Raw genomic sequence first — 27521 nt, forward strand, 5'->3', positions numbered from 1 at the left:
GCGCAGGGTTTCCTCCCAATTCCCCCGCATCTGCATTCCAAGCGGCCGCCCGGACGCACGTCCTTCCCCGGGTCGCAGCGAGTCGTTCTGCGCACCCGCGGCCTCGGGCCTGGGCCTCGGCCTCGGCCGCGGCGGTGGGTGGTGCTCACGCCGCCCCCACCTTCCCCCCGGGACTCGGAAAGCCGCGCGCTGGGCGTGTGTGCGCGCGCGCGCGCGCGGATTTGGTGGGGAAATCTCCTTCGGTGGAAGCAGCTGAGTATCGCTGGCAGAGAGTATTCTGGAGCCCAGCAAAAGCCTCCAAAGCACTTGAGCTTCCCGAAAGAAAAGCAGACTAAAAAAAAAACCGAAAAGAAGGGAAGCCGGCTCCCCTCAAGCCCGGGTTTCCAATAGTCTCGGATCCGCCCGGAGCTGAGCGGAGGCGCAGTTTGGCGGCGGCCACTGCTCGCACCCGGACTTGGAAAGACGGTTTTTCCCCCTTCGGGGAGGAGGGAGGTGAGGGACTCGCGGGCGAGAGTTGCACCTGGTCTAGGAACGTACAGAGAGGAGAACTCTGGGGTAAGTAGTGTTCTGGCACTGGAGCGGAAAGGGGGAAGGGGGGGGGGCAGGAGAGGGACGAGCGGGAGAGGGCAGGGAATGAATTATGCAAAAAAAAAAAAAAAAAAATCCCCACTATTCCGCAGCAGGGGGAGAGCGCATCACAGCGCCCCGGCTGAGTCCCGCCCGGGTCTCCCGCGCCCCAGCGGCGGGCGCGAAGTTCTTTCCAAGGAGATGAGAAACTCCCCAGTCCTGGTGGGCGACCGAGCGGCCGGGGCCCAGGCGCCTCCGCGCTGGCCCGCGGCTCCGACGCCCAGCCCTCGCCTCCTCCTTATGGCCGCGCTAAGCCTAGGCTCCCCAGCCCGGCCTCCTGCCTCCGCCCCCGGGCGCCGGGCGGCGGGGCTGCCGCGGGGGCTGGCGGCGGCGGCGGGGACGCTCACCTGGCCGGGCCGCCCCCTCCTCCCCCTCCTCCCGCCCCACCTGCCCTCCTCCTCCCCTCCGAATCGGGCAGCGTCGGGCTCCGTAGGCGAGGAAATAACGACCCCTGCAGTTGCATTGCGGAAAATCGCGGCGGCGGCGGCGGCGGCGGCGGCGCTAGTTGCGGGCGATGGAAGCGAGGCAACGGGGGTTCCGGGGAGCCTAGGAAAATAGCAGAGGGACCGAAAGCGCGCGCGCGACGTGGGGAGCCCACGGGCCCCCGACGCGCCCGGGTCCCCGGCTCCCCGCCTTCGGCGCTTGGCGCCCTGGATGCGCCGCCCGAGCCGGACTCGGAGGCAGCGGGCTGCGCGCGACTTGGGGAGCAGGGAGGGTCGGCGGAGCCTGCCGGCGGTTTCGGGCAATAATTCCTGCCTCTCTTTCTCTGTCTCCCTGTCTGCGGTGGCGTCTCCTCCCCCCGCCCCCCGGAAGCAGGAGGAGAGCGGCCCCGGAGCGCGGCAGCCGGCCTCTGACCATGCCCCGGTGAGGGGGGCGGACTTCGAGGGCAACTTGTCGCGGACTGCCTGGGCTTAGCCAGCGAGCTGCGAGCGCCGGGGGCCCGGAACTGTGCAGCGCGGCCCGGCGGGGGGCTATCGTCTATGTCTTCTTGGGGCGCCAGGCGGATCGGGGTCTCGTTTTTGCAGGAAGAGCCCGGCGCTGGTGGCTTCAGGTGGCTGCCGCCGCCGCTGCTAGTGCTGTTTCCGCCTCTCGTGCGAGGAGGAGCGGAGACCGGCGATCGGGGAGACCTCCGGGGCAGCGAGGCATCGGACATGTGTCAGCACATCTGGGGCGCACATCCGTCGAGCCCGAGGGGAGATTTGCCGGAACAATTCAAACTGCGATATTGATCTTGGGGGTGACTGTCCCTGGCCGGCTGTCGGGTGGGAGTGCGAGTGTGCGCTCGCTCGCAAGTGTGTGCGTGTTTGTATGTGTGTGTGCCGTGTCGGGCTCTCCCCTTCCCCCCCTGTTTTCCCGTCGAGTGATGCACTTGGAATGAGAATCAGAGGATGGAAATAGTCTGGGAGGTGCTTTTTCTTCTTCAAGCCAATTTCATCGTCTGCATATCAGGTATGGGACGCGCTGGAACCCCTGGCGGGTTGGGGTTCTGTTGTGCTGTTGGGAATGTGTGGGATTTTATTGTGTGTAGGCGCTCAAGTAGCCTCTCGGGGTGGGAGGGGAAGGGGGGGGTGGCAGAGATCCTTTCAGTTCTGAGGGTTTGCTGCCTTGAGAATGAAAAACCTTCTAAGCCCAAGGGTGTGTGTGTGTGTGTGTGTGTGTGTGTGTGTGTGTGAGAGAGAGAGAGAGAGAGAGAGAGAGAGAGAGAGAGAGAGAGAGAGAGATATTATCTGTTAGGAGTCCTGGAACATAGAAGGGGTGGGGGATGAGAAACAAGAGGCAGATGGGTATTGATTTTCAACGGCTTTCCTGCTGAGAACTCTGGCCCCCAAATCTGAGCCTTGGCAACCCCCACCCCCATCCCCTGGCTTTCAAAGTTCCCAAACTCGGAGGTTCCAGGCAGGCAAAATGGACGCAGAGCCCTGCCCTGGTATCTAGGCACTTTCAAGAGACTGCGGGAGGATGCGGGACTGGAGAGTGCCACCAGCAGGGACGAGAGGGATGTGGAGGTCCTCCGTGCCTTCCCCAAGCACATCAGAACTGGTGGTCTAAAACATGCTAGCATGCCATGCTCCACATCAAGTAAAAGCCAAGCCTGCCTGAAACAACACTCTGTGGGAAATACCACTCTAGACGGTAGCCTTTCCTAATTCCCAGTGGAATGGTAGCTCAGCCTCACTGACCTGAGGCCACTTATGTCAGTCTGTGGTTTCAGGAGTTGATGAGGTGAATTGGGTAGGGTTTGTGCCTGCCTGCCTGTGTGTCTGCGTGTTGGAGGGGATTCTGATTTCCAAGCAGTGTCTTTGTTGGTGCAGGGAGTTGGCTGTGTGGAGGGGAGCCATGAGAAAAAGCCCCAGGATCAGCAGTATTTCCCAGTTCGGTTCAGTGTCTCCTCCCACTGAGAGTGTCTACCCCATTTCCCCTCACACCTGTCATTAAAGTGCCTAGGGTAGGACCCATTCCCAGCGCTCCCCTCAGCCTGCATTCCCTCTGCAGAATTGGGGACTCAGCCAACTTCCCGATGAAGCCACCAAAAGAGGAGAACAGGAACCTTGCCCCTGTGAGCAGACACGTTTGAGCAGCACTGAGGTGGAGGGACCTGTTTCCTGCATCTTCCCTGGCCCAGCCAATCCCCACCCTCTAAGCTAGTTCTGGTTCTGGATCTTCAAAATCCTTGTCTGTGCCCACCCTGGACCTCGTTCCAAATACCACTGCTCAGTGTCAACTTTCTCTTCCTAGGGCAGGAATGGGGAATCTTGAATTCAAAATCATTCTGTTTGGGGCTTTGCCACCAAACTAAGGATTTTGCCTCTGTAATACTTTAGAGACAAGGAAAAGTACCCTGGGACCACCCCAAATCCTCTAGTGGGACCTGTTTTACCCCATTCTGCGTCTGAAAGGAAACATTCCCTGGTGACTTGTAAGGGCTGATATCAGTCATATGTCCAGGAATGGACTGGATGGCACCTTAGAAGACCACAGTTTACGTCTTTCTCTTCTACATGTCTATTCCAAACTCTCTCGTTCCTTAATATTTCACTAGTTAGAAAATAGCCTTTCCTTACCTTTCTTCACCATCATAAATAATTTGCAAAGCAGACAAGCCAACTGAGTCCCTTTAACGTTTACAAAGGGTTAACATGCATTGAGGCTCTGGACCCCCCAGGATCCTTTGTCTCCCACCCCTACCCTGCATTTATTTGGTCAGGCCATTACAAAGGAACCATTTGAGAATGGGTCTGTTCTTAGCTTCCAAAAGAGGCACTAGTGGGCTCCTTATCACAGCTGTACTTGACTTGGTGTATCAGTAACTAAATTATATAAATACAAGTATTAGGAAGGGGTTATTTCCAACCCAGAAGAGGTGCTGTGGAGTATGTGGCCTTTCACATGTATTTACTAAATGATCATCATTGCTACGTAATGAGAGGATAAAAGTGTAAGCAAAATTGCCAGCTATTAGCTAAACACAGAAAACTAGGTTAGCGTTCCAAATGCCTAGTTAGGCTCTGCATTAATTTGCACTGTATGAAGACATTTAGGCAGAGTTGCAACATTATGTACTCTACATTTACACATCCATAAACTTAATTTTCAAAGACTGTACTTTCTCCAGGGCCAAGGTGGCCTCCCTCCTAAAACAACTACACGTTCAGTGGTATCCATGTACGTCCTAATTCTGATTAATAATATAATTATGACTCACAGTTGCCACAGTTTGGGGGACATCCCCCCCGCATCGAGCAGCCTTAAGAGGTATAGGTATACAGTGCACTCAGGTTGAATAATTGCGGCTCAGGGAGAGTTTAGTGGGTCTTTCATTTCTGTTTCCATGATTTGCAGTTTTAATTTACTCACGACTGAGCTTTTACCAAAAGGAACATAACCCTCTGATCATAGAACCTACTACATCTTAAATTTAAAAAAAATTTAAAAAACAAGGCACCTCTCTTCTATCTTGGGATGAATTACCCTACCCAGTAAATGGGTACTAAATTCTTCCTGAGTCACCAGGCATCCGTGATGGATGCATTGGTGGGGTGGACTTCATGACTAGAAAAGGTCAGCAAAAATCTGCAGTGTAAACACTTTACAGAAGGAACATTTTGGTGGTAGATCTGGCCTATAGTGACTGCATTTCACTTGGTAGCCTTGGCTTTCAGGAACACTCTGGTGCTTAGTGCTTTGTTAACCAAAGATTCCTACCCTCTCCCTCCCCATTCCCCAAATTAAGTGTACCCAAGGCATTTTTTTTTTGCCTGGGCCTGAGTGGCTATATTTGTTAAAATACAGAGCCCTGGTTTTCGTGTATTTGATGGCTCTGCACTCATCACTTGGTTGTGATGAAGCTGTCAACAGAGGGGACTGGGGGTCCGCTTGACCAGGCTTAACTAACTGCTGGGGCTGTAGCATGTGTACCTTCCGTTTGAGAGAGCGTTTCAATTTTGGCTACTAAAAGGACAGCACAGCTAGGTTTAAGAGGGAATGCCACGATCTGGGAGTTCTGTTCCACATGAGACTCAGATGTCATTTTCCCAAAAGTGTAAGGCAGCGAAAATCTGTGAAGAGGAATGAAGGGGGAAGAGAGAGAGAGAGAGAGAGAGAGAGAGAGAGAGAGGGAGGGAGGGAGGGAGAGGGAGGGAGGGGGGAAGAGAGAGAGGAGAACCAGGATGTTTTTTTTTCTATGTTAGCAAGAGCACCGTTCCAGTCTTACAAAAGCAGCTCAGATCAGCGAGAATGAATGCTTAGCAGCGCCAGGAGAGAATTTCCAGGTCCAAAGACAGCTGTCGGATTTAATTTCCACAACACATCCTACGTGCCTCTATGTAACTTTACTTTTTTGTCAGTTTATTCATAATAATAGCAATAGCAATTAAAATTATGTGGTGCTTTCACGGGTATTATATAATATTGCACATATTTTAATTCATCTAAGAATTTGTAGGGTAGTTTTATAGATGAGGCAGCCACAGCCCACAGCAGTTCAGCGTGGAGGGGTCACACCCAGGTCTAACTGAGTCAGAATTCAGTATTTCATTTCTTTTGGGATCAAGAGTTCTTGTAAATGTTTTTTTGTAAGTGTTTTTTATTGCGAGGTCTCCAGACTGAAAGAATGAATTATGTGAAATGGATGTGAGTTAGAGAGTTTGCAAGTTAAGGTTTAGGGTGATTGCGGTTCAGGACTAGAAATCAGGTAGCATTTGAGTTGTATATGACTGTCAGTCAAACAGTGGATACTACTACCTGGGTTTGCCACCCGCACCTGGTGGTCAGCAATCCCTATAAGCAAGGAATATTTCATACGTTCTTTTCCTAATTGGAAAATTAAAATGGTTCAACTTCTTTGTCTTTATGTGTGGAAAGGGGATCATAGTAGCTACCCCACCCCTTCGTGACATGGATTATAACGTATTCAGTGATTGTCACTTAGCACGGTATCTGAGGCACAGGAAGCTTGCAGTAATAGAATTATTTTTTTTCTCCCTCCAAATCAGGCATTGCACAGGTTTGTGAGGCCAGGAAAGAACAGAGCCTTTACCTTCCTTCCTTCAACTTGTTTAAAAGCAAAAGAACATCACGAGCAAGCGAATTTTTTAACACTGAGTATGAATCCTACTTTCAAGGAGGCCTTGGCTTCACAACTTTGAAATGTCTCTTCACTTTCTCATATAAACGAGGTTGGTAGTATTGGGCTTTGGTGCATATTATGAGTAAAACCCACTTTATCTCTTTGAGCCCAGTACTCAGGTGAGGCTTGGAAAGTTTAATAAATCACCTGGGAACAACGGAGTACTTATTACCCAAGGGGCCATAAGCCTCTTCCTGCTTGTAAATTATAACTCTGTATAAACCCAGCTTTAAAGTGCTTCCAAAATGGCAAACTACGTATGCCGTCAGTAGGACTTGAAAGAGAACATTCCGTTACACACAAAAAGAGCCCCACCCCAACAAAGACTACTTATCTGGTGATGTTATTGGCAATATGGTTCCTGTAAATGCAGTTTGCCATTTTGATGTCCTATAGCCCAGTCCCTGACAGATACCATCATCACAGATGGGACTTTCTTGTCCGTGAGATGAGAGTCTTTCTGAGTAATATAAAACCCCTGGGGGAAAGAGAAGTGTCCATGTGGACAGTCATTTTCTTGGGTGGGGAGGAGAGAGGGTTTGATTTGCCATCTTTGGCCATCAGCACCTAACACCTCAACTTTTCACCTTGATTAAGCATTGCATATGTAGCTCTGGGGTTTAGGGCAGGAAGAGATAGATCCAGGTTCCATAAATGTGTATGGTGGCAAGCCTTCATAAAAAGAGTATAGAAATTAGAAGACCCACTCTGCAGTCAGACTCTTCCTTAATTACTTTTTGGGGGAGTCTCTTAGCCTCTTAGAGTCTCAGTTTCCTCTTCTGTAACATGGAAACAATATCCTCTTTGCCCGTTTCAAGGAATTGTTGAGGGAAACATCAGAGGGTGATCCTGAATGTTCTTTGTGTTATGTAAATGTAAAGTACCTGTATCCTTACTGTATCATGGAATGATCCATGCTTAAGGTATAGTTAGAAAGTCAAAGTTGAGGTACATACACATAATGTAGAGTGATGTAAAATGATAAGAATAATGCTTGACTGCTAAGATAGAAGAACAAAGTTGTGATGCACAAAGTGTATAGTGATACAAAAACATTAAGAATAATGCCTTGTTGTTTGCTAATGGACATACATACTGCAGAAGAGAGAAGTCCGGATGCAAAGGAAAAGGAAGATATTAGATAAATGTTGGAGGTTGGAGAGAAGGGATGGAGGGGACCACATCATCCAAAGGAGAGGAGAAGGAATGAGTGATGTAGAGTGAAGACAGTCCCAGTTAGAATAAAAGGTTCACTTTTATGGCAAGTTGGGATGAGCTCACATTGGGAGCTATTGAATTGAGAGAATGTAGAGTGCCTTCAGATATTTAATTACTTCATGATTTTTATTTTTTTTATTATGGATCTTGGCATGCCTTCAATGGACTGAACTTGGTTAAAATTTGTGTGAAATCCTAACATTTCTTTGGGTTGTAAGTCTGTGTTGCAAGTCTCCAGCCACTGCTGCACTTTGCATGGTTTGTAGCCTATTTGGGATTGTAGATGGTTGAGTTTGGGGAGACTGCAGCTTTCTCGTCTGTAAAATGGTTGATTCCCCAAGGTTGTTGATCCTACAGTGTAATTGTCACTTACTATTTGTAAAATGCCAACATGGTGTCCGGAATACATTTACCGTGGCCCAAGTGACACCCGTCAAAGGGGAGTAAGTATAGGCCTTGGAACGAAGAGAGGCCTGTACATAATAATCTTCCCTTTGGCATTCTCTCCCTGTGTGTGGTCTTAGAGAACATCTTTAAGCTCTCAGAGCCTCTGTAAAATCTATAAAATGAGGATTGGAAAAAAATATGCTTAAGATCCTGCCCTGGTGCCTAACATGTAGTGGTCACTCAGTGAACTAGAGCTACTCCTGTAAAATCACCATTGGCATCAATAACTTGTCACTTGTTATTGACACCTTGCACCTGTGCATGTAAATTCCAGTGAACAACTCAGTCATTTCTTTAGTGTTCAGCAAAACAGGATTGCCAGCTAGCTTTGTGTCAGGCATAGGAATCACAAAAATGAACAACACCTGGTCCTTAGTACTTACAAGATGGTACCTGCCAGGGGATAGAGTTGGGCACAAAGTGCTGTGGGAGTGTAAAGAAGGAGCAGTTAACTCTTGTTGGTGGATGCCAGTGGGGGAGGGAAGGATTCATAGAGGAGAAGACATTTGGATAAGGCTGGAAGAATACATGAGATTTCAAAAGAATAGGAAGGAAAAGGCACGCAAGGAGGCAAGGATAGTCTGCCAAAAAAACCCAACAAAGTATCAGAAGTGCTTCGAACTGGGCATGGGGAGCGGCTGGGCCGGAGTAAGTGACTAGAGACAGGGCTGGAAGAATGACCTGGGGCCAGTGTGAAGGGGGCTTGAAAGCCAAGATAAGAAGTTTAGACTTTATCTTTTGTTATGAGGAGCTAAAGTGGAGGTAAGGAAAAGGACATAAAAAAGGTTTATGTGCAATTCTTTTTAAACTTTGATCGCAATGAGCAATAACTTAGAAACCCCATTCCTTGTCTTCTTGTCAGCCTTTATTCTTGCTCACAAAACCCATTTAAGAAATACTGGTCTAATAGATCAATTAGGCCATTAATGGAACATTCTGAGTGACAGACCTTAAAAAAGAAAAAAAGTCAGTTGTCCTATCTGTTATGGACCTGATTTACCCTAATCTTTGAGATTTGGTATTTTCATGTGGAGCAAATGCAAATGTCTCCAATTTTGTACTTGAATAACAATGATAACATTAACAGTGATGACTTTAACATTAGAGGCAGGCTAAGAGAAGTGAATCATCCGTGCACGCTTTTGTGCTGTTGAAGATCATGCACCAAGCAATAGATTCTCTAGCTGACATGAAACGGATGCTTGACGCACTGCAAGGCATTTTCTAGCCGTTTTCCCTTATTCCACTCTGCACTCCTACTTCCAATAGACTCTGTTCACTTGGGAGAGTATCCTCATGGCCCACTAAATTATATACCCATTTTACCCTCTCGAAGGTCCAGTTGCCGTAGAGCAAGTATAGAGACCTAAAACGAAATGGCTTCCTTTGTCCACTTAATCACTCAGCATTTATGGAGGGTGCACTATGCGTGAGGTCCTGGGGATCCTACAGGAATGAGTCAGACATGGACCTTTCCCTCCAGCAATTCACAATCCAGTAAGAGACCAATTTAAAGAATATTAGTAGTTACAGCAGAATCTGATAAGTATTGAGAAGGGACATCTGACTCATTCTGGGGGTGGGAGTGAGGGAGGAAAGGAGTGTTAAACGATTCTTGGGCCGAGTCTCAAGAATGGAAGATTTTTGCCGACTGACCAGGAGGAGTGTAACGGGGGGGGAAGGGTGATCACGGGAAAGAGCATTTGCAAAGGCAGGAGTATTAGATAAGACACGATGAATGCAGGGGCTGTCAAGAGGTCAATACGGCAACCACTAGAGAGTGGGGTGTGATGGATGAGGTTGAGATAGAGGAGGTTGGGGAGATAGGATTCCAATAACAGTAACACCTTGCAAGCAAAAATCGTCAGTGAAAACCACCCTTGCGCCTCTCAGTGCAGGGGAGGCATCCTTTAAAGGCCCAAGAAGTAGCTCTAGCTTACATCTTTCTTTTCATTAGGAACAGATGAGTCAGGGTTAAAGCTTTGAACCCGCTCTGCTTCATTTGGCCCAGATCACTGGTTATTTTCCAGTGTCACCTGTAGTTCCAGGTGGCTTCCCAGAAGCTTTTGAAATAAGCCAGATATACATTGCAGAATTTATCTCCTGACTTAGTTTGCCCCTATGTGTTTCTACCCTAGGAAAAAGCCAGAACCCACTGGCTGACTCTGGAGTGGGCAGTATGCTAATTGTCATCTTATCGTCTTTGATAATCGAGTCTTCCCTCTACCTTTTTGCAGTTTTCTGTCTCATAAAACCCTACACAAAGCTTTGGAGGATTTCCATCGTGCAGGGGTTGGGGTGGGGAGCTGTAAGTGGTTAAGAGATGGTCCACGATTGCCTTTTTAAGAGAGCCATAATTGCTTTTTATTAGCAGGATTGGGCTGGTAATGGGGTAGCCAGTGTTTGGGCTTGATTACATTTGCATTAAGGTACCATCAGGATGGCAGTGGAGAGATTATCCGTGGCTGTGAAGGAGACAGCCTGCAAGTGCCTTTTCCTCCTCATGTGGGAGAGGTGTGACCTTTGTCACAGTAAATGCAGAATTAATCTTTAACTTTGTCCAATGCTTCATGCCCCGTGGCTGAAGGGGCTGGCGGTAGGAAATGAAGCCTGTGACTTTCAGGTGAAGTTTTCCAGAGCCAAGTCCCGCTGGTTTCACAACACATTTGGCAGCAGTGCTAGAATTGGAATAAACACACTTACTGAAGGATATGAGTCAACATATTCCCCTTCCGCTGCCCCCTCTTCCTACCACACACAGCTACCTTTCACCCTCAAGGAAAACAGTCTTGATGGCAGTGTGTATTGAGTGAGCCCAGGCCATTCTTCCTCTGTGAGGTTGGGATGATAATGAATGCTTCATGGGATTCTTGAAATGAACAAAAAAGGGACATATCTGGGGGAGGGCTCTGCCCCCCACCGCTAGCATTTAACGTGTCAGTTCATTCATTAACGAAATGTTAGTGAATGCCTCCTTTGAGGGAGGCACTCGGCCAGGCAACGTAGTGAACAAATCAGTCGTGATCTTTGCCCTTATAGAATGTATGGTAGGTGATACATAAATATCGTGGGGTTTTCCCCCCATTGTTCAACCCAGTGCCTTGCATTTAGTAGACGATCAATAATGAATGATTGGATTATTACATAAATGAGTAACAAGGAGTGGGGTTAGAATGGTTTTCTTGCTTTTGTGGGAGAGTGGGAGATAAGATGTGAGGCCAGGAGGGAGGAGAGATGAAGAAGATCTCTGTTGGCTGCCCTTTGGCTTCTACCGCATGGGGGTCTTTGAGCGTGCGGAGCCGGCTGGAACCTTCCCAGGGAGCCATATATTTGATAGCTTCCTATTTTCTTCTCAGACTGAACTCATCTCTGCATTTGACAAACCCACTGTTAGCTGTTTACAATGTATTTTGGCTCCTTTGTGTTGATTCCACACTGTAACACCCGCACTGGGAAGACTGAGGATCAGCGGATGTGTTGTTGTTCCTTTCTCCGTGTCGTCTCTGTTCCCGTTAAAGGAGTTTGCTTAGGATATGGCATGTGCTTGTTGGATTCCAGTTTGCGAGAAGCCAGCACTTGAGAAAGCTCACTGCCCTATAGCATTGCACTAGAGTGCTTTGGGGGAAAAAGCCCACCCAGTCTTTAGTCTGGGTGCAGACTAATACAGAAAATGACTCTGGTTCCTAAGGTGTTTCCAGTCTTGTATCAGAGACCTTGACTTCTCCCTCTGGCCTCTGTAACTGAACCACTAGTTCTTACCAGCGGGGAGACTCTGGGGCCCAGAAATGGAAAGAACTGGCTGCACATTCTGCTTAGAATCTTCTAGGTGATCTCCACAGCTGCGGGGAAATGCTCAGTTGGATGGTTTGTTGTGGTCAGTTTGCTTGTTAATTTAATTTTGAAAAAAAAAATTAGGGCCCCTAATTTTAAAAAGGCCCCTCCTATTAACTTCTCCGTAGATATATGGAGATTATACTAGTAGTTAGAAAGCGAGGCATCTATGAGTAATCAGTCGGCTTCTGCTGTATGGCCCGGGTGTGAATAAGAATGTCATTGGATGGGGCGCCTGGGTGGCGCAGTCGGTTAAGCGTCTGACTTCAGCCAGGTCACGATCTCGTGGCCCGTGAGTTCGAGCCCCGCGTCGGGCTCTGGGCTGACAGCTCAGAGCCTGGAGCCTGTTTCCAATTCTGTGTCTCTGTCTCTCTCTGCCCCTCCCCTGTTCATGCTCTGTCTCTCTCTGTCCCAAAAATAAATAAACGTTGAAAAAAAAAATTAAAAAAAAAAAAAAAAAAAAAAAAGAATGTCATTGGATGGCTGACTCTTACAATCACTGTGATGATAGCAGCTCTAAATCCCAGAGGCTCAAATCCCGGTAGAATGACATATAAAGTAGTGAAGTCATTATTTTTTGTGTCTGTAATAGACTCCATCCCTGTTTTTCCACCGTGTTGAAGATGTTCTGTGCGGTCTTTGAAGGGCTGTGCTGTGGCTAAGTGAGAGTCGTATGCATTTTAATTGCAGGGGTTGGTGCACCCCCCCTCCCTTTTCTTTCCTCCTGCTCTTGGAACTGCTGAAATTACGGCTTGACTGAGCCAGGTAAAGTCTCGTAATGTGCCCCATCTGAAGGTAAGACGTGCTGAACAAATTAATGAATGAGAGTTGTGTTTGTGCATTTGCTGTTTGGGCTGAAGGCATGTTCAACTGAAACGCTCCTCCTTGATCAGGGTTCCTTGCAAGTTGGGGACTGTGTGTGCAGGTTTTCAGCGTCACAGACGTGAGTGATGGTGGAAGTCATTGAGTTCCTTTTAATGCAAAATCACAGCATCAAAGGAAATTGCGAAAAACGAATGGATTCCTTATAGACTAGGTTTTTATTTACCAAAGTTTGCAATTACAACATTTTCAACCTTAAATCTTTATAGTTTTTTTAACTCTACATTGTATCTGAAGTATTTCCCTGTTTGCTTCCTCACTGTGTTAGTTCAGGAAATCCTAGACTTTGTGACAGATAAACACCAAAATCTTGGTGACCTAACACAATAGAAGCTTACTTCCTGCTCACATTAATTGGCCTTTGGTGTCAGTGCGTGTGTGTGCACATGCATGTATAAGGTGCATATGGCCATGGTGAGGGGGGAGGGGTGGAAGGGAAGGAATCTTGTCTTTGTGTTGACTTGGAAGTCTCCAGGCTGACAGAGGCTCTGCTCTCTCTAGGGTAGGGTTTCCAATGCTGTCCTAGGTCAGTATCAGCAAATGGAGCAGAAGGAGAAGGATCGTGGGAGAGGTTTTATGGGCTTAGCAGGAAAGCTGTGTGCATCACTTATGGTCAGACACATGGCCCCATCTTATTGCCAAAGAGCTTGGGAATTGCACCCTAGCCTTGTGTCCAGGAGCAGAGGGGCAGCGGTTTGGCGAACCATTAGTTGGTGTCTGTCTCTTTAATGTTCAGGACTTTCTTTACAATAGTTCCATGTAACTTATTCATCTAAAATAGCATCATTTATATTTATCTTTTTCCCTGTTTTTGAGATCTAGGTTTCTACATTTGGCCATTTTGGGGGGGCATATGTTTTGTTTTGTTTTGTTTTTGGTCTGTAGAGATATTTTTTTAAGTTCTTATTTAAATTCTAGTTAGTTAGCATTTAAATTCTAGTTAGTTAGTAATATTAGCTTCAGGTATACAGTATAGTGATTCAGTGCTTCCGTACAATACCCAGTGCTCATCATAACACCTGTTTCTTACCCCCCATCACCTGTTTCTCCCACCTCCCCCTCCTACCTCTCATCGGTTTGTTTTGTATGATTAAGACTCTGTTTCTTAGTTTGCCTCTCTCTCTCTTTTTTTTCCCTTTTGCTCATTTGTTTTGTTTCTGAAATTCTATTTATGAGTGAAATCATATGGTGTTTGTCTTTCTCTGACTTATTTTGCCTAGCATAATACTCTCTAGTCCCATCCACATCGTTGCAAATAGCAAGGTTTCATTCTTTTTGATGGCTGAGTAATATTCTGTTTTATATATATATATATATATATATATATATATATATGTATATACATATATATACACGTATATACATATATGTATATATGTGTGTATATATGTATATACATATATACATATATGTATATGTAAACAAAACCCATATATATATATGTGTATATATATATGTATATAACCTATATATCACATCTTTTTTATCCATTCATCTATCAGTGGACACTTGGGCTGTTTCTGTAATTTGGCTATTGTTGATAATGCTGCTATAAACATCAGGGTGCATGTATCCCTTTGAATTAATGTCTCTGTATTCTTTGGGTAAACACCTACTCGTTCAGTTGCTGAATCATAGGATAGTTCTACTTTTAACTTTTTGAGGAACCTCCATACTGTTTTCCAGAGTGGCTGCACCAGTTTGCATTCCCACCAACAGGGCAAGACGGTTCCTTTTTCTCCACATGCTCATCAGCACTTGTTTCTTGTGCTTATTTTAGCCACTCGGACAGGTATGAAGTGACATCTCACTGTGGTTTTGGTTTGTATTTCCCTGATGATGAGTAATGTGGAACATCTTTTCATGTGTCTGTTAGCCATCCGTATATCTTCTTTGGAAAATGTCTATTTGTGTCTTCTGCATACTTTTCAATTGTTCTTTCGGTGTTGAGTTTTGTAAGTTCTTTATATATTTTGGATACTAACCCTTTATCAGATATGTCATTTGCCAATATCTTCTCCCATTGCTTAGGTTGCCTTTTAGTTTTATTATTTCTGTCTCTTTGTAGAAGCTTTTTATTTTGATGAAGTTCCAGTAGTTTATTTTGGCTTTTATGTCCCTTGCCTCAAGAGACATATCTAGAAGGCGGTTGCTATAACTGATGTCAAAGAGGCATAGATATTTATTTATATTGAATTATTTCTTTAAAATCATCCCTGTATTGTGATAAATGGATAAAACAATATGAAGTTCTTTGTGGTTTGACCATATTACATCTTTAAGTAATGCACAACCTTTTTATAAGTCTCCAGAAGTACGCCTAAATTCCTTGAGAAAGTCAACAAGTATGTAGAACAGTGATTAAACTTTCAAAAATCCTTTCAACAGTGGCCCACCCCAGAAACTATTAGACAAAACCCAAATAGCTTTGGTATTCAAAATGTTGTTCTGCTCAATAAGTCAGATCAGACACAGGAAACCATGGTTAAGAACAAGCAAATCACTATCCTAAATCCAGAATTTTGAGACTTTTTAAAAACAATGTTTATTTATTTATTTTGAGAGAGAGAGTGCGCGTGAGAGAGCGAGTGTGTGCATGTGTGTGTGAACAGGAAAGGGGCAGAGAGAGAGAGGGACAGAGAGAGAATCCCAAGCAGGCTGTGCACTGTCAGTGTGGGCTCGATTCCATGAGCGGCGAGACGTTAACCGAGCTGAAATCAAGAGTTGGACACTTAATGGACTGAGCCACCCAGGCGCCTCCAGAATTTTGAGACTTCTGGAATATTGTTCTAATAACATATTTCTATAAATTGTACAGAAGAACATATCAGGTGGATGGCAGCAAAGATTAATGGGACAGAAGTTAGAAAATGTTGATGTGAGTGCTGCTACCAGCTCTGTGGTCTGGGGGAAGTCGTTTTACCGGCCTGGGCCCCAGTTTTTTCCATTTAAACAGGGACATTGGACAGGTAATTTCTAGGTCCCTTTCCAGCTCGGAATTTTATAATGTTAAGAGGCTTTTACCGAGAGTTATCCAAGTTTACTGTCCAGTTGTCCGGTGATGCTAAACTTTCCCAGTTTGGGAAACGTTAAGGCAGAAAAATTGCAGGAAGAACTTTCATGACAGTGAGTAGGCGGGAAAGTGGCCAATGATTTCAAAGATGGACAAGTATAAGACAAGGGGTGATAAGAGAATAGCCTGAACTATGCTTGTAGAAAGATGACCTTATAGCCCTCTAGTGAGACCCTTGGAAAGACTCAAGTGGGCATCATTGCTTCATAAAAGCATATACTGCGGTCCATATACATATGGTCCATATGAACATATACATGTGGTCCATATATTGGAGTCTTAGAATTTCACCTCTTGTTTTGTGACCTTGGGAAGTCACTTAAAATCTCTAAGTAATCCTCAGTATCCTCTTTCATAGGCTGGAAGCAATAACATCTATAACATCAGTTAAGAGAGACTGAAATTTTAAAACGCAGCCTAGTGCTTAGCACATAGGATATACTTGATAAATGGTTTCGTATTGTTATGGCTGAAGCTAGAAGAACAAAAGATGTTGGGCAAAATTAGGAAGGAATTTGGCAATATCATGTAAAACATGGGGATTAAATGAGCCAATTCATGTGAAAGTGTTTAGCACAATGCCTCCACATAACATATAATCAGTTGAGGTTGGTTGAATCTGATTCACCAGGGAAAGCTAGGATGTTTGGGGAATATTTTAAAGGTAATAAGAAAGAAGACAATCATGTCTTTTTCATAAAATGATCTTCAGAGGCAATCTACTGAGTCTGGCTCATATTTTTTTTAATAATTAAAAAAATGTGTATTTAATGCCACGTCCTTTTCATTCTACAACTAGGGTTTAGACTTATCAAGGCCTGTATATCCAGTAAATATCTGCCCTTGAGATTGGTGGCATAAACAAATCCCTGAGTCAGGAATTTGCTCATAGGTTTTCTTGCTTGATGTAAATGTTGGCTTATTCGCCAGAGCAATAAAGAAATGAGGTATTAGGATCTAATCCATTTATGATAAAAGATATAATATTTACATCTTCTAAAACTATCCCTTGCTCGTTTTGTACTGGAATTTGGTTATTCTGTTTTCTTTTCATTACTCAGTCTTGCCAGGTTCCCCAACCACTAATTTATGCAGATGGTAACCTTAACTATGTTTTTTCAACAAATTTGCAACATGAAATGATAGTTCTGATTTATGCTTCATAGCCACTCAAGAGAATGATTTTTAAAATGATAATTAAATGCTGAGCTATTCCTGGGATTGCGACATGGTTCCCTTTCAAATATATCTGATCTGAGAATTTCAGCAAAAGGCATAAAAGAAAAACTAACAAGAAATTTGACAGATGACAAAGGCTGTCTTGATGTTAAGTAAAGAGAAGCAAACTGTGACCTAAGCATGTGTGTCTCTAGGGAGCCAGCTTGGGAGCTTTTCTGAGTGTTTGGGTGTTTTTGTGGGATTCTCCCCACCACCCCCCTCCCCCAGTCACGTTGGTAGGGGCTGGATTACAATGGAGAATGTGCAGATTAATGGCCTGTTGGGGCTAATCCACTAAACCCCTACTCCTGTTTCTCTTAAATTGATTGAGTTTCGAGGAGCTTATGATACACCCACACCTGATACTAGAGCCCCGTGAATTAATGAGACCTGCTAGCTTAAAGTGCACATAAGCAAGAATCGCTGACTTCATGGGACATACCTCCTTTTTGCACTAGGAAATTCTTTTATTAATTGCATTTAGTTCCCAATGTGTTGTTTCATAACCTTTTTTTCTGAGACTATTTTTACATGATTACATTTTAAAATTATAACCCTAATATCACCCAATTTTTAAGAGAAGACTAGAAGAGGAAACAGATTACCTATAATCCCATAACCTGAAAGTAACTATTATGAATAGTTTGTTCTCCTGTAAAATTTTATTTATAAGCGGTTTTAGTTACTTGAAATTTTATTCCACTATTCTGTTTGAGCAAGAGGCACATGAGATAAATGCATGGTTTGTGTGCATTAAAGCAGGTCCTGCCTAACATGTAGACCAAACCAATATGAAAATAATTATGTACGTGGATGGATAGATGTGGGATTGATGAAAATCACAATTTCATGCTAAATTAGTGAACTCACATCAGATGAACTTTGAACAGAATTTAAATTTCTAAATCTTCAATTATGAATCTGTTGCTCTTGAAAAAAATAATTAGGAAGATAAAAAGATGAGACATGCAATCATAGTATTGGGGATTTTTTGAGTAGGAAACATTTGGAAGAGACAATTTAGAAATGAGGTTTTAAAAAATACATCATTTAACTATTAAAACACAGAAATATGTTTGAATGCACCGGGAAACTACTTGAGAGAGTGATTTTAAAGCTTACAGACAGACAGACCTAGGTTTATTTTTTTTTTTTAATTTTTTTTTCAATGTTTTTATTTATTTTTGGGACAGAGAGAGACAGAGCATGAACGGGGGAGGGGCAGAGAGAGAGGGAGACACAGAATCTGAAACAGGCTCCAGGCTCCGAGCCATCAGCCCAGAGCCTGACGCGGGGCTCGAACCCACGGACCGTGAGATCGTGACCTGGCTGAAGTCAGACGCTTAACCGACTGCGCCACCCAGGCGCCCCCAGACCTAGGTTTAAACCCACACACTGCCTCTTCCAACCTGGAAGGCTTTGGGGATGTTGACTTCTCCTGCATCTGTTTTCTAATTTGTAATATGGGGATAAAAAGAACCACCTCAGTGATTTTTTGTGTGTGCGTTAAATGGCATTATGAAAGTAAAGCATTTAGTGTGTCGTTATTGGCCATAAAATAATGGCTTAATAAAGGTGGCTCATTAGTAACATCATGTTCATAACATGGGAGATGAGGCCAGTCACATGGTCTTTGTAAAGGAGGAGGATTCTTTGAGTTACCTCCTTTGTAAGGAACATTGCAGTAGAAGTTCAGAAACTTCATACCCCCCGCTGACTCTACAAGAGTTCACACTGTTAAAACCGATGTTTAAAAGTCGTCTGTAATATTCCGTAAACACCTTTCCAGCTTTGCTCCAACTTGGCTGCTCTCTATTCCGCGAATGCATTTTGCCCATCCTTACCTGTGCTGTTGTTCGTGTTGTGTTTCCCCACCTGGTTTTCTTTAAAAAAAATTTTTTTTCAACGTTTTTTATTTATTTTTGGGACAGAGAGAGACAGAGCATGAGCGGGGGAGGGGCAGAGAGAGAGGGAGACACAGAATTGGAAACAGGCTCCAGGCTCTGAGCCATCAGCCCAGAGCCTGACGCGGGGCTCGAACCCATGGACCGCGAGATCGTGACCTGGCTGAAGTCGGATGCTTAACCGACTGTGCCACCCAGGCGCCCCTCCCCACCTGGTTTTCAACCACCTGAATCTTTCCCATGTCACACGTTCAGCCGGAGGGCTCCTTCTCTGTGAAAGCTGTTGTGATCCCGCAAGTTGGAAGTCCTCTCTTGGTTCTTTACACCCCATTGGCTCTTCCAGTCTTCAGTGCTACTCATCACTGACCTGACTTGCTTCCTCTGTCAGATGGAAAACTCACCGTGGTCAAGAATTGTCTAGTCTGCTTGTGTGTTCTGTTCTCACTCCTAGCCCAGCATGCTGGTTGGGTGGGTTTTACTCCCCAGTCTGTAGTGATAATTGCAAGATTATTTGCAGATATGCTGAGTAGTGTTTGTTGACTTAAGTTGTACTACCTCTTTCTGCCTAGTCCCTCTTAGAGATACTACCACTTAGGACAGGGCTCAGCACACAACGGCCTCTGGGCCAAATCTGGCTTGCCGCCTTGCGTTGTAAAGGAAGTTTTCTTGGAACACAGCCATGCTTGTTCATTCATTTGTCTCCGGCTGTTTTTATATAGCAATGGACTTGAGTAGCTGCAACAGAGACTCTGTTCCCTGAAATGCCTGAAATATTTAGTGTTTGGCCCTTTACAGGAAAAGTTTGCAACCCCTTAATGCAAACAATTAATTTGAATACTTCCTAACAGGTAGAATAAGAAACCAGGTGCCCGGGCAATCTGTTTTTTTTTCAATGAAAGATTAAATTATATACAAAATGTTAAAAAAAAAAAAAAGTTTTTAAAGCCTTGAGGTTTTTGAACGACAGGATTATCTTGACTTTCGTAGGTATCTTGGCAGTCTCTACCACCCCCAGGGGGTTCCTTAAGCACCTACCACTGTCAGAAACCAAAAAGGAACTCTTATTTTGTGCTGAGTTGGATTTGTAAAGCCTTCTTTACTGTCAGAGGAGCTTGGAGTAGCTGTGGCCCTGCCCAGACAAACATTCTGAGGGGAAGCCACTGTCCCCTAGGGATGGTTCTTGCCGGGGATGGCAGCTTGGCAGGGAAGGAGCAAGCTTTCTGTGAGCACCTTCTGCCGCCAGTCCTTTGAAAAAATAACCCTCCTCTTTAGGGAATGTGAAGGTCAGACCACATTCAGAAATAAGAACATCACCTGGAAAGGCAAGCAATTTTAGGAATGACAACCTGAAAAATCAAACCTTTCCCCCTGACGATTGAGACAGGCCAGACACATAACCTGAGCCATGATCAGTTTCTGCACTTGGACAGGAGCATTTTCTCCCAAATAACAAGCCGAATGAGTTCTGCTGGGCTCTGGGAGATGGTTGCCGTCCTCCCTGGACAGATGGGGAAATTGAAGTCAAGATGCAGAGGCTTAGCCTGGCCACAGAGGGAGTGGGTTCTGGCATTCCCAGCTCTTAGACCTGACATTTGCACTGAGAAGCCACTAAAGCAGATTTCAGAATGTTGCTTGACACGGGCTCTTTGGGACTCTAGAGCAAGGCTTGGCAAACAGTGGCCCACAGACCAAAGCCAGCCTGCTGGCTGTTTTTATAAAGCCGGGAGCTAAAAAACGATTTTTACATTTTTAAATGAATTCGATAAAAACAAAAGAAGGAGAAGATTTCGTGAAACGTGAAAAATATACAAAACCACATTCTGATCCATAAATAAAATTGTATCAAAATCCAGCTACACCCATTCATTTATATATTAGCCACCTATCCTCTGTGGCTGCCTCTGCATTACAATAGCAGACCTGAGCCTCTATGTAGCCTTCAAAGACTAAAATACTCTCTGGCCCTTCACAGAAAAAAATCTTGCCAACCTCTGCTCTAGTGTGCCTATAATGTAATAATTAAAATCAACTTTACCAAAGTGTACTGTATATAAAATGTACTCATTTGTTTTATTTTATTAAAAAAAATTTTAATGTGTTATTTATTTTTGAGAGAGAGAGAGAGAGAGAGAGAGACAGAATCTGAAGCAGGCTTCAGGCTCTGAGCTGTCAGCACAGAGCCCGACGTGGGGCTCAGACTCGCTGTCAGCACAGAGCCCGACGTGGGGCTCGGACTCGTGAACCGCGAGATCATGACACGAGCTGAAGTGGGATGCTTGACTACTGAGCCTCCCAGGCACATGTAAAATGCACTCATTTTAACTCTGCTGTTTGGTGCGTTTAGAGAAGGAATATAGTTACGTAACCACCACAACCATCAAGCTACAGAACATTTCAATCATCCCCCTAATTTCCTTGTGCCCCTTTCGAGTCAGTCCTCTCTGAGTTCATCCTTGAACTCAAGCAACTGCAGATCTGATCTCTGCCAATAGCATCAGCTTTTAAATGTCTGTTTCCTGAGCATTTGAGAACACTAGAGACCACAAGAGGGTGGTGGTTGGGGATGTGTGAAAACAAGTTGATTGTATTCTTCCGTGTGAAAATACCTTAACTCTCTACAAAGACTCACTCCAGACAACTCCTTCACTGTTTGTAGCTAACAGGCATGGTGCAAAGAGCTCTCCGCCTATCATCTCATTTATTGGTTTTACCTTTATAAGGGAGTGCTTGCCCATCTCCCATTTTATTGATCAGGGCAACCAGGCTAACTTGCTGAAGGACATACAGCTGATAGGATGTAGCTTAAGATTTGAACTCTGATATGTCTGGATCCAGAGCTTGAGCTCAGTGGCATCCCATACACTTACTCAGTATTGTCTGCAAACCTGCTTGGAGGTGTCAGCACTTGATAGAGAAAGCTCAGAGAGTTAAGTGACCATTCCCAAGTCACCCAGCTACTCACTGCCGGAGTCAGGATTTGAACTGCCAACGGCAAGCAAAAGGCAGAGAGCAGAGAGCAATTGAAAAAAATGTTATTTTGAAAGATCAAAATCCCCCGTCCTACAAAGGTGGAACTAAGAGCCCCGGGTGAGCATGCTGTAGATAATGCAGGGGTGAGGGTGGCGGTGGGTGAGAGGAAGTCTTAAGCCAGATGTACTTTTGTTTTCTAAACTAATGGATATTCCAAGACTATGTAATTTAATATAAATAAGTAATGGTGGTAAAGCATTTTGAAAAACACTGAAGGGTACATCCGTGCTGACCAACATTAATAATCAAAATCTCTTCCTGTTCCCTTACAAACAGCATTATATCTACCTTGGAAGAGGTGAAAAGAGCATAGTCTCAGAGTCCAGCTATGTAGAGTATTCCCTTTCGGTCCTCCTCCTCACCCCTTCTATGATAAAGAATGGTGCCATTTATAACCCCTAGTTAGAATGATGTCACAGCATTTCTTCAGAGCCCTTTTACTAAGTACTCGGCCCTTAAAAGGCACCCCAAACAATTCTCTGTTGTCCCTATTTTCTAGGAACACTCCCAGCCTCTCTTCAGGCTCTCCTTATAACCTAAGACCGGAGGCTGTGTCCACTTGAGATTCTTAGTTTGAAATAACAGAACCCTTTTCAGACTCAGGCAAGCAGACAAGATGTTCATTAAAGCATTTGAGGTGCTCAGAATCTATGAGTGAGCCAAAGAATTGGACTTGGAGGGTAGACTTACAAGAATGTACTATAGGATTATTCTAGAAAGCACTCCTCCTCTTGCCACTACTGGGCAGAGATAGATCCCTTCACTGATGTGGAGGGGTCATTTGACACCACTGGGGGCCATAGAGCTGGACACTTTTGCTGTCAGCATCACCAGAAAATGGATGCTCCTTCCTCATACTGCTGACTTCAGAACTGAAGAGTCTGGCATCCCAGATTGGCCAGCTTCAGTCACATGCCTATGCTTTATTAAAAGCAAAGTTCAGGATTCTGCCTGGGCAGGATTGAACACTAAAGGCAGGAAGTACTCCAAACACAGTGGATTGGTTGGGTGGGTTGAATAATGACCCCCACCAAAGTTGTCCACATCCTAATCTTGGGAGCCTGTGTATGTGTTACCATATACAGTAGAAGGGACTTTGCATGTATGACCAAGTTAAGGATCTTGAGATAGGGAGATTTTCCTGGATTATCTAGGCAGGCTCAGTGTAATCACAAGAGTCCCTATAAGAGAGAGGCAGGAAGATCAGCGTCAGAAAAAGGAGATGTGATAACAGAAGCAGAGGTTGAAGTGATCTACTTTGAAGAAGGAGTAAGGGGGCTGTAGGCTATACAATGCAGAAGGTCTCCAGTGGTTGGAAAGGCCCTGGAAAGGCCCCCCTGGGAGCCTCGACAACTAACACAGGCCTGTTGACACCTTGATCTTGGCCCCATAACACTCATTTCAGATTTCTGAGCTCCAGAAATAATTAAGATAATAAATTTGCATTCCTTAAAGCCAGTAAGTAGTAATTTGTTACAGCAGCAATAGGAAACTAACACACATCAAAAAAGCATTCAAAAGGTGGTAGGAGATTAGAAAGCATGACAGATGTCCAGCACAGCACCACAGAAGGAAGGCTAGAAAGATAGTTTCCCCACATCCTATTCATAGGTCACATCTCTCCATTTTTTTGAGAGCGTTTCACCAGAATCCTGAAGCTAGGTTGGGTGAACAAGTTGAGTAATTGCTTGTGATTATTCATCTTGTTCCCCTACTTTATTCATTCCGTGATTTACTCAGCAAATGTCCCATTCATTAAATTAACATTTACTGGAGCTAAGTGCCAAGAACTGTGAAAGATATTATGGTCATAAAAGCAAATACAAGAATAAGACTTTGAGCTAACATTTGAGATGCTCATAGACACTGGATTAAGTTTAACCAATTTTCAGTCGTCTCTGCATATCAAATCCCACTAAAAACTTACATTAAGGTGGTTTTGAAGAATGGGAATTAGGATGTCCTAGTGACTTCAGAAGAGGAACCCCAACAATTTATGGATAAGACATCATAATTGGAATAACTAATTAAAAAAAAAAACAGTAATGCCTAGGGGCGCCTGGGTGATTCAGTGGGTTAAGCATCTGACTTCAGCTTAGGTTGTGATTTTGTGGTCCGTGGGTTTGAGCCCTGCGTCGGGCTCTGTGCTGACAACTCAGAGCCTAGAGCCTGCTTTGGATTCTGTGTCTCCCTCTCTCTCTGCCCCTTCCCCTGCTTGTGCTCTGTTTCTCTCTCTCAAAAATAAATAAACATTTAAAAAAATGCCTATTTATAACAGTAGTCAACTCCGAGTGCTGTCTCTGTGTTAAAGGTAGTACTAAGTATTTTATATGCGTTATTTTCATATAATTATAGAAACTCCAGGAGTTGTGGACAATTACCATCCCCATTTTACAGATGAGGAAACTGAGGCTCAGGGCATAGGACCAAATTCACATTGCTAGCTTAACAGAGCTGGGATTTGAACCTTGGGTCTTCTGACTCCTGGGCGCATGTATCTGGCTGTTCTGCCTGCTTTTGTGCCAAGCACTAGGTTAAGGGCTAGAGAGTCACATGTGTAAGAGAAAAAAATGCCCAGAAGAAGTGAACCTCGAAATTTAGTAAGTAAAATGAGCTACGGAAATGCAGACAAAGAATTATTTAGCGTTCTAAGGTGACTGCTTTTAAAGGAGAAAACCCTCATTTGGATACATAATTTCTGGTCCGTTTGGTTAAAGATCATATTATTTTCCTATTGAGATAGGAGCCACTCCTATATTGCTTTCACTGATTAAGATACAAAATGCACTCTCCTGGATTATTTCAATTTTAAAATCATACTCCATAAGGAATATACATGAATCATACTCTTTCTGTTTTCCTCCCCCCCCCCCCACTCCCATAGTTGTATGCTAAGGTAAATGGTTTGGCTGGTGTTATTGTCTGCATTAATACCCTGGAAGCTTCTTGCTGGAAAGTGTAATGGTCAAGGATGTAACCCTCTTAACACCTTGTTCTATGCTGGATGTCTCCTTCTGCAATGGCTTATCAAGCACCCACGCATAAAATGTTAAGGCTGGGTTAGACTGTGAACAAGAACACAGGTTTCACTTATCATTCCCAGGTTGAGTAGATAAGGTACGTAAGGTCTCTTGACTACAGAGCCAAGGGCTACGTCTTACCCAAATGGCGCCCAAGTGTTCTCCTCCTTGAGGTCTGAGAGCTGCTGTTAGCTGAGTTACTGCTCAGCAGTCCTGTTGACAGATGGTGTGCCTTGCTCATTAAATCAGAATCCTCCCCACTCCAAGGGCCCCAGGCATGTTGGGAGACAGACTTGATGGTGTTTTCTAATGCTGAATGGTCTACAGCTCAAGAGCGTGAAGATAAATATTCTACTTCATTGTGCATCCACTAACTTAAGCCTTACTGGGTCTATTCCCTTCACTTTGACAGGGCACATTTAGAAAAGTGAAATGAAGTGCTTTTAGGCACCCAGCTCCTCCATCCATCACTTTGTCTTGTACTTTACAAGCTTGGCCCTTTTCTCTGAGACTTGTCTTTGCCCAGTGCTTTGTATCAGTTACATACAATATCCCGAACCAAAAAGAGACCTTCCTAGTCCAGAGTTCAGGGCTTACCTTTGTCTTTGAGCCCGTGTTGTGCAAGTCTTGTTTCTTTGGAGAGCTTGTTGGAGGAAAAGAGAACAACCCATGTGAAGAGGAGCCCTGATATAAACCAGCGTGATTCCAACACAGGTAATAAATCTGATTCTAGAACAACCAGGTTAGCAAGTTGTGTGTTTACCCTAAGAGCAATGGGAGGCTGCGAGGGGGTCACATGATCGCATTTGAGTTTTTAAGAAGACCTCTCTGGCTGTAGGATAGAGAATTGACTGGCAGCAAAGATGGGTGAGGGAGACAGGTAATCTTGAGAGGGGCAGTCAGGAGACGCTGGTGGCAGTCTGAGAGATGGAGGTCAGCAGATCCAGGTGGTGGTGGATATGGAGAGCAGTGTAGAGAATCAGGAGCTGTTTAGGACATGGGCCAACAGAGCATAGTGAATTGCACATGGTGGGCATGAGGGAGAATGGCGGGTCAGAACAAGACCCAGGTTTCTGGCTTGTGAACTGGGTGGATGACAGTGTCATTCATGAAGCTAGGGCACAGTGGCAAAGGGGAACCATGATGCATAGCAGACACTCTGCATTGAGTTACAGAGAATAGCAAGACACCTTGAAGGGGAGAAGGTGATGTAGAGTTGGGGGAGGGGGAGAAAAGGAAATAACAACACGAGAAAGAGAAGACAGTGTCCCCTCTCAGAGAGTAGAGCAGGGCATAAGAACAAACAGATCTACTGTGACTACAATTTTAAACTAATATTGGCGACTCCACTGTTGCTAGCTGCTATTGATTGCTTAGGATATATCTAAACCTTAAATAGCCTTCACTTCTTACAAAAACCATGTTGATAGGCGTCATTCATCACCCCAATATAGCTGAACAGACTGAGGCGCAGAGATATTAGGTAATTTAGTTGGAGTGAGAAAGCTAGCAAATAGCCAAGCCATGATTTGAACCTAAGTTTGTTTGGCTCTAAAGAAGAAACTCATAACTTCTAGGGGAACGCTGTTACCCCGAGGGACAAATAAACAGGTGCGGAGTTGGAATGATGTAAGTTAAGAAAAAAAGTACTGAGATAATGAAGAGTCGGATAGGAGGTCATTTTAAGAATATTTCTTGGAGGAGTTGGGGTCTGCTGGTTTTGAATGAGGCCATTGATGCCAAATCTCTGGGCGCAAGAACATTAATTTGAAGTAGGGAGCAAATAAATGAGATTAATAACATGTAGGGTGAAGAGGGCATTGGAGACAGCTTTTTCAAATATCATTCTGCTTTATAACTTTTGATTATGCTACTTTGCCCATGAGGTAAATACTCAGCTTGGTACACATGACTCTTAGGACATGCTGAGCTACGTTTATGGACTCACTTCCTGCCACCCCTCCATGCACCCTGTACTTAACAGCCATAAAAGGTCTTTCTTCACTCCCTTCCTCCTTCCTTCTGTGGTTCCTTCCTTCCTGTTTTTCCTTTATTCATTCTTTTTCACACATTTCCTCAGGTATCATAAATGGACTACCCACTGTGTGCCAGGAACTATACTAAGTCTTGGGAGGGTCTTGGGGGTAGAAAGATGGACATCCTCAAGGAGATCGTGCGTGGCCGCAGTGCGCAGACTTCATAACCCATTATTGTAGACTTTGAAATATGCTATTAACAAATGGTGAAAACAGAGACCGAAAGAGAGTGTGGCTTTGCCTGAAGGAGGTGATCTCTGAACCAGGGTTAAGAGCACATAGAAGTCTGTCAGATGCATAGAGGAGGGGGCTTTTCAGGCAGAGGAAATAACGTGCCTGAAAAAGCAGCAGGTATTTGGAGAATGGAAAACAGTGTTCCCAGTTGTCGACTTGAGCCATTTCTGAGATGTGGCCATTATGTTTTTCCCCTTGTTCCCAACCTTTGTATTTCTCTCCCCAAATCCTGGGGCCTCTTCTTCCACTGTCTTCTGTTTCTGCTTCCTTTCACCTCTTTGCTGACTCGGAATTAAACTCTTCATTTCAGATCTCTGACAGTTTCTCCCCTGCTTTGCTAACCACTTTAAAAAATAGACATTTAAAAGCCTTCTG

At 44.6% G+C, this 27521-nt stretch overlaps 2 protein-coding genes across 3 annotated transcripts in view; one reads left to right on the forward strand and one right to left on the reverse strand.

Moving 5' to 3' along the window:
* The first annotated feature begins 415 nt into the window (after positions 1 to 415).
* The window catches only part of CA10 (carbonic anhydrase 10), a 491421-nt gene continuing 464315 nt past the window's right edge, over positions 416 to 27521 (forward strand). The window contains exons 1-2 of one of the 2 annotated variants that reach the window (XM_045044828.1): positions 416 to 555; positions 1441 to 2076. In XM_045044828.1, coding sequence (XP_044900763.1) covers positions 2016 to 2076 — 61 coding nt within the window. In that variant the 5' untranslated portion in view covers positions 416 to 555; positions 1441 to 2015. The remainder of the gene's footprint in view (positions 556 to 1440; positions 2077 to 27521) is intronic. The other variant, XM_003996677.6, reaches the window with a different exon arrangement.
* Positions 670 to 1780, reverse strand: LOC109494088 (WAS/WASL-interacting protein family member 1-like). Its single transcript, XM_045044169.1, has 2 exons — positions 1094 to 1780; positions 670 to 864 (listed from the first exon to the last, which is right to left on the reverse strand). The coding sequence occupies exons 1-2, from the start codon at positions 1778 to 1780 to the stop codon at positions 670 to 672; spliced, it is 882 nt and encodes a 293-aa protein (XP_044900104.1).

Source organism: Felis catus, chromosome E1 (assembly GCF_018350175.1).
Source record: "Felis catus isolate Fca126 chromosome E1, F.catus_Fca126_mat1.0, whole genome shotgun sequence".
Lineage (NCBI taxonomy): Eukaryota > Metazoa > Chordata > Mammalia > Carnivora > Felidae > Felis > Felis catus.